The sequence below is a fragment of the Ambystoma mexicanum genome, chromosome 6q (genome assembly GCF_040938575.1).
Source record: "Ambystoma mexicanum isolate Mex_15411 chromosome 6q, UKY_AmexF1_1, whole genome shotgun sequence".
NCBI lineage: Eukaryota > Metazoa > Chordata > Amphibia > Caudata > Ambystomatidae > Ambystoma > Ambystoma mexicanum.
The window spans coordinates 182960191-182976611 of NC_090937.1; the positions used below are offsets into that span (position 1 = coordinate 182960191).

Below are 16421 nucleotides of genomic sequence, written 5' to 3' on the forward strand. Positions count from 1 at the left end.
ACAGTCATTATGGATATTAAAGTCCATAATGGGTTTGAGCTTTTTATATCCTTTCATTGCTATGGGACTACTGAATTGGATGTCATCAGAGTTAGGAAATGTTATAGAATTGATGTGTGACTTCATGTCAGGGTCAGGACTGCCACACAAGACAGAATCCTGACTATTGGAGGATATTACATTAGATTTGGGAACTCCCAAGGGGTGCAACTTATTTTGTCTAGGTAACCTTTCACAGACATTTTCTTGGGTTTCCTTATGAGAGGGACTTGTGCAATGACAGCATGCAATCAGATACTTACATTCATTCTCACAAGATGAATACTGTGTCTCTCCCAAAGGAGTAACCACTCGCCCCTCCACCTCCCCCCCGCCCCCCCGACAGCCTTCTCCTCCCACGCAATCCTCCTGCATGATAACACCCCCCGGGGTTAGGATCAGGTAGCGGCTGCCATCCCCTGGCCATATTGGAGGAGATATTAGGCTGGGGTACAGTGATGACTCTGCAAGATTCATCATGTATCATTAGGGATAGGGTTGGGATGGCCACTACCCAATGTGTTTCCTCGAAGGCTGTCGAGGTAGGATCCCATGGACCTGGTCTGCAGGAGACACAGTTAACATCCTGGGAGTCCTTGGAGATCTGGAGGGACTACAAGTCCCAGAACACCCTTGTTCCATTTGATCCCGAATGGAAACAGATACCGGTCATTAACACCGAGAGATGGGATCCAAGAGGTGAAGGTCAATCCACCCATGTACCTTCCCCAAACTTGGAAACCATTTCTTATGGAACCGGTAAAGCTGCAAAGAACACTGCAGGCTTCTGGAAGGAGATGGAAGAATATGGCAAAACCCGTGAAGCGCATATCAGCGGTGCTCGCAGACAGCCTCAAGACCACAGAGGATGATTATCAGGACGAAGTATGAAGAAACAAAAACATACTTGCATAATGCATCCTCAAAACTGAAAGGATGCTGGACTGATCTGTCCAGGGAAAGGCAGAATGGCGCAATACAACCTGGTAAAATCCAAGATGGCACCTAGGGCTGCGGCTCACTAACTCCTCTGGGAGACTGACTATGGCCAATCAAGACCCTCAGGTAATTAATTAATATAAGCCCAAGGCTGAGAAGGGTTAAAGAGGGGGGAGCTACCTATATGAAGGGACTAACCAAAAGGTTGCAGATCCAAACACAAGGAAAGAAAAACCTATGTCAAGAGACCCTAAACCCAGGCAGAAGGGAGTATGACAATGGCCAACATAGCCCAGATGAAGAGCATATTCCGAGGGATACAGATATGTTAGTCCCTACTCCTTTGCGGCCAGGGGAGAACCAGAGGAAGGAAACTTGTATTAAGAAGGTTAGTTGTTAGGGAGAATTCTCTGTATAGGCTAATTTCCCAAACCTAGTGAGTCCCCCAGCAGCTTTGCTGGATTTTTGGGGTTTATTTTTTTCTCCTGCTAAGAGTGAGACTCTTTTTCTCCCACTCTTAGGCATGATTTGAGAATGTCCTTTGACTTTGTAATGTGTTTTATGGGCTATGGGGTCTTTTACTCCATAGGGCTTCATGTGTTTTTGGGATGTGTGTTACACAGCACCCTCAGTGCAGTAACACAGGGGTGTCATAGTGACCCCCAAACAAAGACTCCATACCCTGGGACTGACTACTGTCTCCCAGGGCATGTAAAGTCACCATTGACTTTACTAGTCTTAAATTGTGAACAGAACCAGTACAAACCATCATATTCTGGAGGTAATGGTAGGGGTCATTAGATTGCCCCTGGGTCTGTTTTTCGAGGGGGCTCTGTGCAGTCCCCCCTCGTCGAGTTTCTGGATGGTGGCAGTGGTTTCCACGTAAAATATTCCAACGGAATATTTCCTATGGGATTTTCCCATTCATTTTAAACGCACCACTTTTTTGGAGCAATGTTAAAGATACCGCCGGGTTATTTATTTAATATTTATTCCCCTGTTGGGTCTTTTTGCCAGGACACGGTTTTAAAATGGCGTTTGTGTTCGCCTCTGTAACTCCAACCCAAGTCGAGCCCTTTGTTCCACTTTTGGCGGGCTTCTGCACAGAAGCCTCCAAATGTTGTGCCACTCTTTCCGGGTCTACAGGATGTGTGGAAGGGGGAATAGGCACCCTGGACTGAGTTGCCTCTGCAACTCAAGTCGCACTCTTGTGTGATTGGCCCAGTGGTGAGCCGCCCGGCTCACCACTTAGCATGTTCGAGTGACAGCTAGGACTGGTGAATGGGGGTTTTCTGCATAAAAGCAGGGCTTTGGGGACTGGAACTGCAGAAGTCGCCACAGGACCTAAAGAATCCGAAGAGGGAGAAGCTGAGCCAACCTGCAATGACGACACCACCGGTGGAGCCATGCTGAATCGCCTCACCACTTCCCGATGACAGAAGATCTTCTTCCTGGAGTGTCTTCTTCCTTTGAACTGGTGGGGTTAACCAGTTCGCCCTCTTTTCGCCTTTCTGGATCGTCTCGTGGTTGAATCGCCCGTGCCAAGCACCCCGGCGGCCGGATAACCATGCTTCACCACTACCGCGAATAAAAGGGTAGTACCTTTTAACCAAGAAACTCTGCAGCTGGTTTCTTCCCTGGCAGTGCAACGACCTCCAGCTTTCCTCCACGTCGAGACCTTCTCTTCCCCTGGACGAAACACCGACTTGCACCCGCTGCCAGGAACAACTGCCCCCGCTGGAGCTTTCTCACCATTTCAGGTAGTGTCCCGCCTGGTCTCCCTTGCAACAGACTGTTCAAGGTGTCCCGTAAATCCTTGACTCTCTATCCTGGGGTGACCTTGGACCTGTTAACTAACTTTTTTGAACTGATCCAACTCCTTTTGAACTATCTGCAAAGACTTTTAAAGTGTACTTCAACTGTGTGATCTTGGGCACATTCCGCCTTGCTCTCTCCAAGAGTGGGCCTGGCCTATGAACTTTCTTGCTCTACAGTAGACTCTGCCTTTCTTGACTTGCTGTGGTTCTTTTAAAAGTGTTGGTATTGTGTGCTTTTCTAATTCTGCCTTTTCCCTCCCTTTTTAAATAATTATTGGAGTGCCATCTTGGTTAAGTGCTCACCTCTGTATTTGATAATAAGTGGTGTTCTTTTCCTAAGACTTGTCGAATAATTAATCAGGGAGGTGTATATATTTCTAATGACTGTTTGAGCTTGCTTGACATATTAGTGCCAGTGTATTTTTTTTACAAGTGTGTTTTTAAATAATTATATACTTTTATACCAAAACTCTGGTCAGTGTTTGCTTGTGCTACTGTATTTTTGTACCTAATGTGTATACTCTATATACTGCCTAACTCTTCTTGAGAAAAGTCTGACTGCTCAGCCACAGCTACCAGGTAAATCTGAGTGGTACAGACTGCTACAAATTGACAAATTGGGTTTACTGCCAACACCTGTAGTCTTAACTTAAACTTTTTGCAGTGGTCCCTAAGGGAACTGCACAGGTTTCTGCATAACATTAGTTGATGGAGCTTGTCCAGTCTCTGGGAGAAGCTGCTGAACCCCCCCCCACCCGCTGAAGGGATCTGCTAGAAGGAGAGTCAGTATTCCACGAGCACCAAACAGTGAAAATTAATACCTCTGATTTGCGGAAATTGGAGGCTTTAGGGCATATAAACTCCACCGGCAACCCAAGGTAAATACAGTGGCCATAGCAGAAGGGCAAGTGTTCCAAGGCCCTGAGGCCTAAAATGCCTGATGTATATTCTAAAACAAGGCTAGGGAGAAAGGTCTGCTGGGAACCCTGAGAACCAAGGCTCGTGAGAGAGGCATACTGGGAAACCTGAAACCAAATTGTGAAGGCAAGAATTGAGTTCTATGAAGAGACCTAACGTGATGTCCAAGTAAAGCCAAGGTCCAAAGGAGATCCATGGTAAGACTAGAGATTCGGAAGTCTTCATATAAAGAGAAAAAACGCAAAAAAGTCTAGTGAAGGACCGACTCAAAAAGATATGCAATCCAAGGTCAACCCTGTAACCTGCGAAGTAGACTTATGAATATATGAAAGGATGAGAAAGGAACAGACTGATCTTTCCTCATGGCCTGGCGGGTGGATGTAACAGAGACCCTTGTGCCTGTTGCTGGACTACTGGGGCTGGGTGACAAGACGGTAATGTTCATTAGGCATGTTCCCCATCTGCGTAATTTAAGGCAACACTCAGTCACATGGAAACCTGGACCCGAGGTAGCCAACAGAACCAAACAAACCAGAGACAGAGGTCGTTTGCCATCTCCATAGTGTGTATTTCTACAATCCGGGGAGGAAGCCTTGGGAGGAGCCAGAAGACTGTGTGAAAGATGGCAGTCTAAATCACACACAACTCCTGTTGGAGCCAGGACTTGACATACGTCACGGGTGAGGAAAGACCCTGACCACTGAAAGAACACTTGGGTCACAAACAGACCCAGGTTAAAGAAACCAATAGTAACTGAGGCTCATCCGGCTGCGGTTCCATGTGAACATGTCCCCGTTTAAAAAGGCGTCTTTACAAAAAGCCGCCGGAAAAAGGCTGTGCTGTGGCCCCCGCAACCCATGCAATGGAAGCGGGGGACACCCCCGGAACCCCTGCTCTCCTTGTTTGGTTTAACGGAGACACTTTTATTGGGCGGGTCACACCACAGCCCTTTTCTGGCAGCTTTTTGTAAAGATGGCTTTTATATGGAAACCTTTACACTGGATATGCCCGCTGATCGGTACAGAGCAGAGAAAAGACCTAGAGGGGGAGCAAAGGTGGAATCAGAGAGGGCAGCAAGGGGGCCCAGACTCAGTAGCCTAAATAAGCAAGTGATTACATGTTATTTACAATAGGTATGGACTAATGAAGGGTAGGTTTTGAACTTTTGAGCTGGCCAATCGCTTGGATCTCTGTTGTTCAACTAGGTTTATGGACTCTCTGATGTCTGCAGAGGGAAGACGAGGACCTGTCAACGCTAGGGAACCCGATACAATAGGGGGAGAAAGTATCTCTGGTAACAAGACCAATTTTCTGTTATCCTGACATTTGCACTTTTAGGTACAGCATGGAGCTTATTGGATGACTAAAAGTTGTTTGAAAAGTCATTTGTATCACTGCTCGGCTTACCATACAGAGTAAGTCGACATGCTTTCTGGGATAAATGTGTCACTTTGTAAATAGCCACTAGGTGGCACTGTGTATTTTTGTTTAGGTTAGCGTCCAACTATTCTCCGATTTGTGGATGTACACAGATGTTGGTTTACATTAAGGTTGGGCAAAGTGCATTCAGATGCCTCTGCTCTACTTGCAGTTCCCTAGCCAGGATAAGTGGATCCATATATGCACGTATGCAGGGAGAAAGTCAGAAGCTGTATTTTAACGGTTTAACCTGCACTTGAATACATGGCTTTAGATTACTAGTAAGAATATATTTGTAACTTTTACCGTGCAATATTTTAGGTGGCTATACTCTATTAGTTGTAGGCTTTTGATTTCTACAAGTGAATAGGAGAGTAGTAGGATGCTAGGATTATATTGAACTACATTGTTAATATTGGGGACGTACTGCTTGACAATTTGTAATGCTCATATCTCTTAAAAAAATATGCATAAATGTTAAATAAAAGAGTGAATATTCTTTGTTTATTTCTAGTTTGGAGTACAAAGAGGCACTTTAGTTCAAGTGTAAATGCTTGTTTTAGTGCTAAAACAGCACAGGACATCTAATGCTAATAATTTAAACAATGGTTCTTACATGTTGTAAGGTAGGCCCACAAAAACATGTTTGTCCAATAGTAAACCTGTCAAGTGCTCAGGGCTAGTGGTTTCTCTTGCACTAATCACAGAAATCCAACTCTCTCCAGAGACTTGCGTCAGATAAAGCACTATTCTCTGTCACAAAACTTGCTACAGCCTGAGGTGGCATTCTAGCTACCTATGGAGTGGATGGCAAGTAGGATATGATGAAAATCGTGTGCTGTTTTCTTATGTTATTATTATTTGTTGTTGTTTGCATGCGTTTTGTAAATGGTGCCTTGAAACTAGTTTTACTGCCAATTACTTTTGCGCTTGATAAATAAAGTACTACTACTAAAACGATGATTCTATGATCCAGCAGTGCTTTCCGGGTGCCTGCCCCCCTTTCCCGTGGTTGTTCATCCGAAACTCCATGTAGCAGTTGCTGGTGGAGCCGTTGGGCAGGACCACAAGGCAGAAACCCGGATCAGAGTCACAGAAGACCAGTTGGTAGCCCTGGAAGAGAAATCCCGATTTCTGACCACCTAAAGTCTGTCACAGTGATACTACAAGAATGTGGGGGGCAGGGCTAGTTTGGGCAACCTCTGTATACTCTTGGTTTCAAAGACCACGTTGTGCAAATCGATGGGACTATATACAGAGAAAATTATTTGGAAGGCCCTGCTCACCTATCAAATGTCATCATCATTAGTAGTACAAAACTGAAAGACGCAGGGGAACTCTACACTCTGGACCAGAGTATTATTGTAACACAAAAACCTGAAAAAAATTATCCAGAGGACAAATTTATTTTATAAATGGCGTATCAAAATTTATTTAGCATGATACAAAAATGTTAAAAAAGTTGTCAATCACATGCTACTATACACTTCATCATTATTTAACATAGCAAGACAGCATGGATTTGCCTAAAATAGCTAAAAGTCAAGCACACTTTACATTCATAGTGCAACATTCAGCCATTACTCAACACACAGTGACAATCATACATACAACAATTACTAAAAAACATACCAAAAACATTGAGAAGAGGGATTTAGAAGTTATCCCCACAAACAGTCTTATTATTTTTTGTGTTTTAAAGACAGCAATAGAACTTATTACATAAAATCTATCGCAAAGGTGGATCTAAACAGCAAGATTAAAAAGATCACATCCCTTTTAAATTTTCTCGACCGGTTTCGACGTGGAATGCTGGTTTTGTCAATGTCTTCATCAGGAGGAAGATGTAAACATACTTGTGTATGTAAAAGAAAATTCTGGTTCGGGAAGATATCTCGCGCTCACACCACACACTTGATCAGAAATTCTAAACAATGAGTCAACCATCTATATTTTTCTGTAATAAAGCCACGTGAATCCAAGAAGTCCATCAGTGTAGTGATTCTCAAAGAGAAATGTTTTTAATTTATCAAAGAAGAACAGCCGACACGTGTTTCGACCAACGGTCGTTTTCAAGGCCCATAAATAGATCACTGAAATTCACAAGTTTGAAATGTAAAAGATAGTTCAGTATGCTTGATCTTGAGTTGACAATTCGATTTTCCTTATCAACTTTTTACGGAGGAGTCCGTTGAGACAAAAATATGTAGCTGGATGCTATTAAGTTCCAATCATTTTAACACAAAAAAATGTGTGGTTGCTACTTGTGTATGTAAGCCACTATATCCAAGGTATAAATGAGAGGATATACCCAAGCTCAATGGTACCAAAATGCACTGGATGAGTTCACAGAACCTGCGATTCGGCCAGGCAACTGTAGAGTCTGTAAATGGACTGTCAGTGTCAGGGATTTGACACTTAATCAATTGAAGTGTCAAACAAGTTGTCTATAATTATGCAAAGTTGCTGTGTAAACTGCAGATCGTATGGGGATTCATCATTAGTAGGGCACATGAGCTCTGGACCTGTGACCAGTCCTATAGATAAGGGGTATATCGGCCACTTGTACTCCCTAAAAATAGGAAAATACTCCCAAAAAATAGAAATAGGGAGTCAAAATACTCCCAACAAAAAATAGGAAACGGACATGTAGGACCTTGTGCCCCTGCTTTCACCCACACAGCTCAATGGATATGTTTGGACCACTAGTGCCCATAGCACCACAGGAGGAAACTACTAGTATCACTGTCTGAATGAAAAAAATAAACCTTTTAATGTGTATGAATAACTAGGTGCAAAGGAATAATGATTACAAAACCATTTGTTTTCCAGTTAAAATATATTTACTTGCTTATCACATTGGGAATTGGACTTATATTTTTATTCACAACTTTAAAGAAAATAGGGAGTAAAATACTCCCATTTCAAAATCTCATCTGGAGCACTGCCTGTCTCCCTGTCTCCCTGCCTCCCCTGTCAAAGAGACAAATCCAAAGTCCTTACCTATTGTGACTTGTTCGCAACAGTGACAGCATCAAGCTAGTAGAATCTATGATCAGCTTTCATCCTTACTCGATGCTTACAGTGCAAAGGGCCAGAAAATGTGCTAGGAAGTCAAGAAGGCACACCCGCTAAAGTTGGTGAATACACCATCTACCCACTACAAAACAAGCTTATGCATGGAAATGGACCACGCTTATTTACTGATCCCAAGACTGCTCTAGACTACGTTGAACAAATGCTAAAATAGCCCTGCAGCCGGGACACCCACGAAGCCAGAGGACTGACACTGCCTCATCTGGAGAGGCTATGTGGTCTGGCTCGAACAGCAGTGTTCGTGTGGGACGAGTTGATAAGGAGGCAAACGTATCCAACATTAGGCTCCCATTATCCAAAGCAGTGTGTTGCTGATTTTTAAACAATATTATTACAAGTGGGTTTGTCGCGATGGAGCATTTGGGGCAACAGATCACGTTTTCCCTTATGGAATCCACAACCGCTTTATTCTGGCGAGGAGATTTACCAGTTACAGAGATGTGACTGCCGAGCTTGAAGCTTGGACAGGAGGGTCAGAGATGTAAATTGGCTGCAGTGTAGTGGATGCCATCCTTTCCATAGCCCTCCTGCTTCCTTCACATGTGCCGGCTCATTTGCAGCAGTGGAGTCACAGTTCTGTGGTAAATCGGATGACACAAGGCCGTACCCAGGAGCTGGACATGACCTCTTTGGCACAACCATTTTGAAAGCTAGTTCTATCCAAGTAAATTGTATCAGATCTTGTGCTCAGGAGCTTAATGAATGAGGTACCGACGGCTGACAGAGGCAGTTGCTGGCTTGGATTGGGACAGATATGGGCAATGGTAGACTGGCCAACCCTGCAAAGCAGACATCTGGATATATGATACAATGGGCATGGAACAGACTTACCTTCGCTCATGGCCTGGCCTGAGGATGTAACTCGATGAGACCAGTGTGCCTGTCGCTGGACTACTGGGACCGGGTGATCAGACGGCAGGATCATTAGGCCTGCCAGCTGTCACTGAATTGTGATCTATGAACATATATATCAAGCGCTGACTCAGCGATAAGAGTCTGGGAGTTCTGGAAGGTTGTGCAAGCAAGGTCTCGCAAGAGGAGGCCCACTCTGGCCTAAGACCAAGCAATCTTATTGGACGTTCACTGCTGGTTCAGTTTGGTTATGTTTAATCAGGAAGAGCAACAGGAGGGTATTTTGAATCACATGATGGTTTTGGGACTAGGTAGGGCTCAATTGAGTTGGGGATGAACCCTTTCACTGCCCTTAAATACATGTCATCATTTACATAGGAAACCACTGAAGTTCCATCAATGACACGTTTAAAGCTTTTTGGTCGGATATACAGCTCTGTGGGGATGTTATTGTGGCTATGAGGTTGTTACTGTGACTATGAGGTTTATAAAGTGCTTTATCTGTAAAGGGCTAAACAATAAGAGGCATCTTAAGATACTGGCTTAACTGACATGGATGCAGTTGGTGTAGCTATGCCACCTTTTTGATTAGAACATGATGGGCTGACACATAGCTGGGATCAACACATACTATTCAGCACACACAAGCAGTAACAACCGTAATTACACACATTCACATATTACTGGGATTTCGCTTAGACTAAGTGGCCTTTGACCTGCAAGGCAGTGGTAATTAGGTGAGAAATCAGAGGCTACTATTAAGTCAATTTCTATGCCCCAAATTTTGATTCCACTGGCTTTGAGGTAGTATTTCTGCCGGCCGAGACTTGCTGGGTTATATATTTTAACTAGGAGAATACTAATAAGGTTCTGAAGCTGGAGTTGAGTAGAGCTTCACACGCTGGTTGGCTGGTTTCTGATCTGGTAGCATGATGAATAATGGCCTTAAATGCTACGAGTGTGTGGATGTATGGAGGCAGAAGAAAACAGTTTATTATTTTCCTCTGTAGTGAAATGTATTTGAACAAAAGAAAGAAACCCTCACCTTGAGATTCTAGGAAGTACTCCGTAGTGAATGAGTTCCAGTGCTTCTTGTTTTTAAGGCAAGGAGAATCAAAGTCTTGGCTGATCACATGAAGATGGACATGGCTAGATGACCAAAGTAAAAACAAAATGTTATACTGAAATCATTACATCCACAAAGTTCAGGGCAGCTGTTGCAGTACATATGACATACAGGAAAATACAAGAGTCACTAAACCACTCATGTTATTTTAATTTTATACCCCAACTTGTTTTAGTTCGATTGCTGGATCCCTTATAAAATATAAGGAAGCATTTCAAAGTCCCCTTCTTTATCAACATTCTTCTTAAAATATGGGTCCTCTTTCCGGGATGCCTCTTAGCAGTCTTTAGAAGGCGGATATCACACTGCACATTTTATTCTGCAATTTAAAACACTGAATCATTTAAGTAACTCTTAAATCAATTATCTTAATGGATCTTTTCACATGGCTATAGTTCATGATCCCCACTTTTGTCCTCCCCACTGCTTACCTTGGAGGATGGGAAACCGTCATCGCAGGCACCCAAGGCACCCTCTGGAAAAAGACAAGGAAGCCCATGACAATGCAAGCAGAAGGGTCCCTTCCTCGGTTCTGACGGCACATGCGTAACGGAGTACGATGATGTCAGAATCCAAGGACGGGAGACCATGAAGCCACAAGAGATGCCCAACTATACGTTTGCGCAAAGGCGTTTGTTCAGGCACTCATCTGTATCCATAGCCCTCCTGTTATTAGGAGGGTAATCTGGAGGGTCAGGAGGAGGACACAGACTTTGAGTACATTTTTGGCATGAATTTAATAAAGAATAAAAAGAAGGTCTATCTTTCCCTATTACTATGGGATGTTTATTGCCTACTTTAATAAGGTGCTCCTCAGTCGTGAATAAATGTCTGAAAGAATCAGTCTGCTGTCCAAAGCTAACCTAACTGCCCCTACCACTATTTTAATCAACTAAAGTCAGTAGAATGACTCCCTTCTCTTGATAGTTGTGCTTTTACACTTATGTTCTCTTCTTTCCAGAGATCTGATCAATATACAATCCTTAAATAGTCTCATGTTATTCTCTGTATTAGTTGCTTCAACTCCCTTAAGGGGCTGATTATATTTTTCTCCTCTTTGTTAGGGTTCTTCCTTGCTCTTGTCAGAATGCTTCCCTCTTTATTATAGGATTGCGAGTGTACCTGTATGGTGTCCTTTTCTCTGGGGGGAGGGGGGAGTTTGTTATCCAAATGTTTATGATTCCTCTTTTCCCAAAGTGGTCTTTTCTTAGGGACCTCTCCGGTATTTAATTCCCAAGTGGCCCACTGTCAGACTCTTGGATATTGGGTGATCCTTCCCGTTTTCCCAAGCCATCAACACTCCAATTCTATTCCTTTCACTCTTTATAGTCCCTGTGTTTAGCAATGCTCCACTTATATTCATCTCAATCTTTGTGATCTCTGTATTTCTCATTACCACATTAATATAGTTCGACATTATCAACTTGTTTTCCACACTTTTGTCATTTGTACTAGGACGAGTTTAGATACTTCTAGAACGAGTCCCTTTTGGCTTCTCTGTATTTCCGTTCTCCCAGTTACCTTCCATATTGCAGGGGAACCTCTCTGGTGCCTGTAGGTACTTCGTTCCTTTTCCTTCCTTGGGCATGCTTCTTGTTTCGCTTTCCACAATGTCCGCTTCGTGTGCGTCTCCTGCTTGGCTTCTCGATACCGCTGCGGGTAATCAGTTTGTTCGTTGCTTCCTCTCCGAGGTGGTGTCAGCGTCTTTGAGAGGACAGCCTACCCACCATGATTGCTTTGTGGGCACGCCACCACCAAGCTCTCTGGTCCAGCTGTTTCGGCTGCCCGTTTGTCTGGTACGCCGGGCTTCCAGCGTGTCCTGCTTCAACTCAAAGCAGTTCTGAACTATGCAGGCTTCGCCATCCCCGCCAGCCCTGCCTCCTACAGGTCCTCTCCATACACGTGGCTTCCCCAGTCTGCCTCTTCCTTCCACCGCCTTCCCATGGCGTCTCCTCTCTCTTCAATGTACTCAGCACAGTCCATTGGTGATTGTGATTTAAGGGGACAGCTTCTCTTTCCCTTTGATAACTGCATACAGTCACTATCTTCGTCTCAATCATGGAACTTGTAATGGTTTGGTGTACTTGTACTAGATAGTTCCATATAGGCTATCACATGGGGGGCATCAGGGAGTTCCTCACAAGAACTGGAGTCCCTGTCACCGATGGGGGAGTCTCTCTGGGTGAGGTCTCACTTGCCTCGACCCCTAAGGAGGGTGTTGCATAGCGGGCTCACCTCCCAAGCCTCACAGAGGAGGAGTGGGGGCAGAACTCCCTCTTGGGGAGAACAGATTAATTCCCTCAATTCAGAACCGTCACAGTATTTAGACCTACTCTGCATTTATGTACCTTCTCAAGTCCTGGCTGCTACTATAGACCCAGGAAACATATGTTTATTCCATATATTACTCCTCGTCTCACGCACTGTACTACCACAGCCACTCTAGAACCGTCAAGGCTGACCTTCCTGGACCAGAGGTAACCTCACGTTTTGAGGGTCTGTACTACTGAGGAGGCATGCCCAGCACTCCTGCCTCAGGGTCACGGTCAACAGTCGTTTCAGCATTGCTTGTGGGGTTGTGACTCTGGGGTTAGGGTGTGCATGTTTCCTGGTTTCCGAGAGGCTCGTCAACCCGTTCAGGTCCTGACATCATCACTTGCCTAAAATGGGAGGACGTTCTTGTGAAATTAAAATGATGGTCCCAATTAAACTTTCCATTGAAATGTTAAAAAAAAAAGACAATATATGTGGAGGGTGAGAACTTGAGTGGTTTGGCCACTAAAAGGAACATTCCAAATGAGGGTCTGTTGTGAGCTAGGTTATTGCGGTAGGCAAAAGAATCACAAATACAAACAGCTTTCCAGGAAAGAAAGAGATATGTGGCAAATGTATACGAAGCACTATTGTTTCTCAAAAAGACCACAGAATGGAAAGTTAACCATACAAACGCTGAGTGTTTAAAAACCATTGGCTCAGGAATAAGGAATAAGTTACTTACCTGTAACTATTGTTCTCCAGCATGGCTTTGGCATGGATTCACATGCTCATGAATATTCCGTCATCAGGCTGGGAATCCTTGGTAAAAGAAAAAACTCTTTCACTTACAAACTGTATTTCTCCTATAAACCAATTACTGTCCTCTGGGTCATTCTGCCCTATCCAATGACAGTACTCTCCCTAAGCCCCTCCTCTGTTCAGCCATCTTTAGACTCGGTAAGCACATAAAGTGGCAAGATGAACAAGAAGAGCCACAGAGGGGACAGAGGGAGGGTTCGCATGTGAATCCATGCCAGACCCATGCTGGAGAACAATAGTTACAAGTAAGTAACTTGTTCCTTCTCCAGGATGGGGTCTGGCATGGATTCACATGCCCATGAATAAAGAATACACAGCGGTACAACATTACACAATCACAGGAGGTTGCAAAGTTCAACAGAAGCAATTACTCTTACCTCCTCACCAGCTCACCTTCAAGCGAACAGGTTGCTCAGCACTGCTTGGCCAACTATGGACTCCTCTCTTGAATCCCTGTCGACACAGTAGAATTTTGTGGAGGTGTCTGTCGACCTCCACGTAGCAGCCCTGCAAATGTCCAGCAGGGGCACACCATATAGGAACGCCATTGTCGCAGCAATCACTCTGATAGAATGGGCTCTCGGATGGCTAGGCAGCGGTCGGTTTGCCAACCGGTGACAATGAGTGATGCAGCCGGAGAGCAATCTGGAAACAGCTGAGAAGTTTTCCGGAAACTCTTTATGCGGCCCACATAAAACTTCAGCGCTCAAGCCACATCCAGCAAGTGCAAAGTCCTTTCAGCCAGCGACGAAGGAGTCAGAAAAAACACAGGTTACACCAAGGGCTCGTTGAGAGGAAATTCCAACGGAGCCTTGGGCATGAAGGAGGGGTGCGTCCCGCAGCACCACCCTCGTCTTATGGAAAGTCAAGTAAGGCCGCTTGCAGGACAGGGCCTGGATCTCACCTACTCTTCTGGCAGAGGTGATGGCCACGAGGAAAGCTGTCTTCCAAGACAGAAACTTGAGCGGAGCTTGATGCAGAGGCTCGAATGGGGCCCCCATGAGCCTGGTCAGCACCACGTTCAGTTCCCACGCCGAGCCGGAGCCGGAGCCTTCACCGGCGGGAACAAATGGAACAGTCCCTTGATGAACTCTTTGACGAGACAGTGCGAACAAAGGGAAGATCATCCTGGAGAATGGGTGTAGCGTGAAATAGCCACCAGGTGCGCCTTGATGGAGGCATGGGCCAGCCCTGACTTAGACAACAGCAAGTACGGAAGGACTTGGGGGGCCGTGACCGTCAGAGGGTTAATCTTCTGCGACCGGCACCAATGGGTAAAATGCTTCCATTCATGTCCGTAGCACTTCAAAGTCGACAATGCCCTGGCCCTAGCTAGGACCTCCCTATAATCCGGCGGCAGCTCATAACCACTGAACTCTTAACACTGCAGGAGCCAGGCCTTCAGGATCTGCGACCCTGGGTCGTGGAGCAGAATTGCGCCTCCTTCCCTGGCGAGAAGATCTGTGACCACTGGCAGCTTGACTGGAGGGGATGCTGACATGCTGAAAAGGTCCCGGGAGCCCGATCTGCCTCGGCCACGCTGGTGCGACAAGGATCATCCTGCACCGGTACCGTCTGAGTTGACTGATTACTCGCAGCAGTAGAGTCAACGGGGGAACGCATACAGAAACAGGGATTCCCTAGGGAAGGAGAATGCATCCCCCATGCTGGCAAACCTATGGCACCTGGTGTTCGTTGCCGTCGCAAACAGATCGATCTGGGGACTGCCCCACTTGCAGAAAAGGGTATCCACTTGATCCTGCCGAAGTCCCCACTTGTGGCAAGAGCGCAGCTCCCTGCGGAGAGAGTAGGCGACGGTGTTCTTTACTCCTACCAGGTGAAACGGAATGAGGACCATCCCCTGGGCGACCGTCCAGTGCCACAAGTCCTGCGCCTCTTTGGAGACCGCTGGGGATCTGGTTCCCCCTGGTTTCCGGGTGTAAAATTGTGGTGTTATTGTCTCTGAAAACCCTTACCACTTTGCCCTTGAGGGACGGAAGGAACGTCTTCTCCTCCAGCAGCCACATGCCTCTGGCGTGAAGACGCCCAGTGTGGGCTACCCACCCTTCTAGGGAAGTGTCCGTCGTGACCGTCTCTTGGTAAGGGGGCCTCTGGAAGTCCGTGCCTGTGGCTATGGCTGTGTTGGAGCGCACACCCCACCACCTTATCGCTCGACGGAACTCCTCGTCGAGCGCAATCCTGTCCTGGAAGCCTCTGGACACCAGGATCCAAAGGGCGTCTAGGAATCCCTGGAGCCGACACATCCGCAACCTGCAGAGTCAGATCAAGTATATACATGACGATATCATGCTGAGAAGCGACTTGATGGTCTGCACCATAGCGATCTTCATTGCTAACAGCCGTTGTACCTTGCCCAAGATGGCCGCTATCCTCTCCTCCGATGGTGCCGCCAGGCAGGACACCATGTTGAGCCTGGATCCCAGGAACAGCACGTCCTGCTAAGGAGTCAAGCAAGACTTTGCCTAATTCACTGAGAACCCCATGTCCGTCAACTGCCGGACGGTCGTCGCCGTGTGATCGACGGCGATGTCCCTTGACTTGGCCCAGATGAGCCAGTCGTAGAGGTAAGGATACACATGAATCCCCTGTAGTCGCAGATGGGCTGCCACAGAGCCAGGCAGTTTGTGAAGACTCTGGGCACTGACTCAGTCCAAAGGGAAAAGCCTTGAACTGGTAATACTTCCCCTGTACAATGAAGCGCAGGAACTTGTGGTGCTTCTCGTGGATGGGGACGTGAAAGTAAGCGTCCTCCAGATCCAAAGACGACAGAAAGCTTCCCTCCTCCAGTTGGCCGAGCACATGCTGCAGCGTGACCATCCTGAACTTCTGGGACTTTATGTACTTGTTGAGTCGTCGTAGATCGAGGATGGGCCTCCAGCCCCCAGTCTTTATTCTTACGAGAAAGTATCTTGAGTAGACTGCAGAGCCCCAGAGTCGCTTTGGAACTAGCTCCATCGCCCCCTTTTTTTTTTAACATGGCCCGAACCTCCAGGAGCAGCTGAGGGATGTGTTGTTCCTGTGGGGCCACCGGTGGTATCCGCTGACACTTTCGTTGAAACTCCAAGGTGTGTCCGTGGGCGAGAGTCCAGCACCCATTGATCGGTGGAGATGGTCTCCCA

General features: G+C 46.0%; 1 protein-coding gene across 3 annotated transcripts in view; it reads right to left on the reverse strand.

Annotated features, from left to right (window-relative positions):
• APTX (aprataxin) overlaps positions 1 to 16421 on the reverse strand; it is a 620836-nt gene that overhangs the window by 34239 nt on the left and 570176 nt on the right. For all 3 annotated transcript variants that reach the window (XM_069630613.1, XM_069630612.1, XM_069630614.1), the window contains exon 7: positions 10126 to 10229. In XM_069630613.1, the coding sequence (XP_069486714.1) occupies positions 10126 to 10229 (104 nt within the window). The remainder of the gene's footprint in view (positions 1 to 10125; positions 10230 to 16421) is intronic.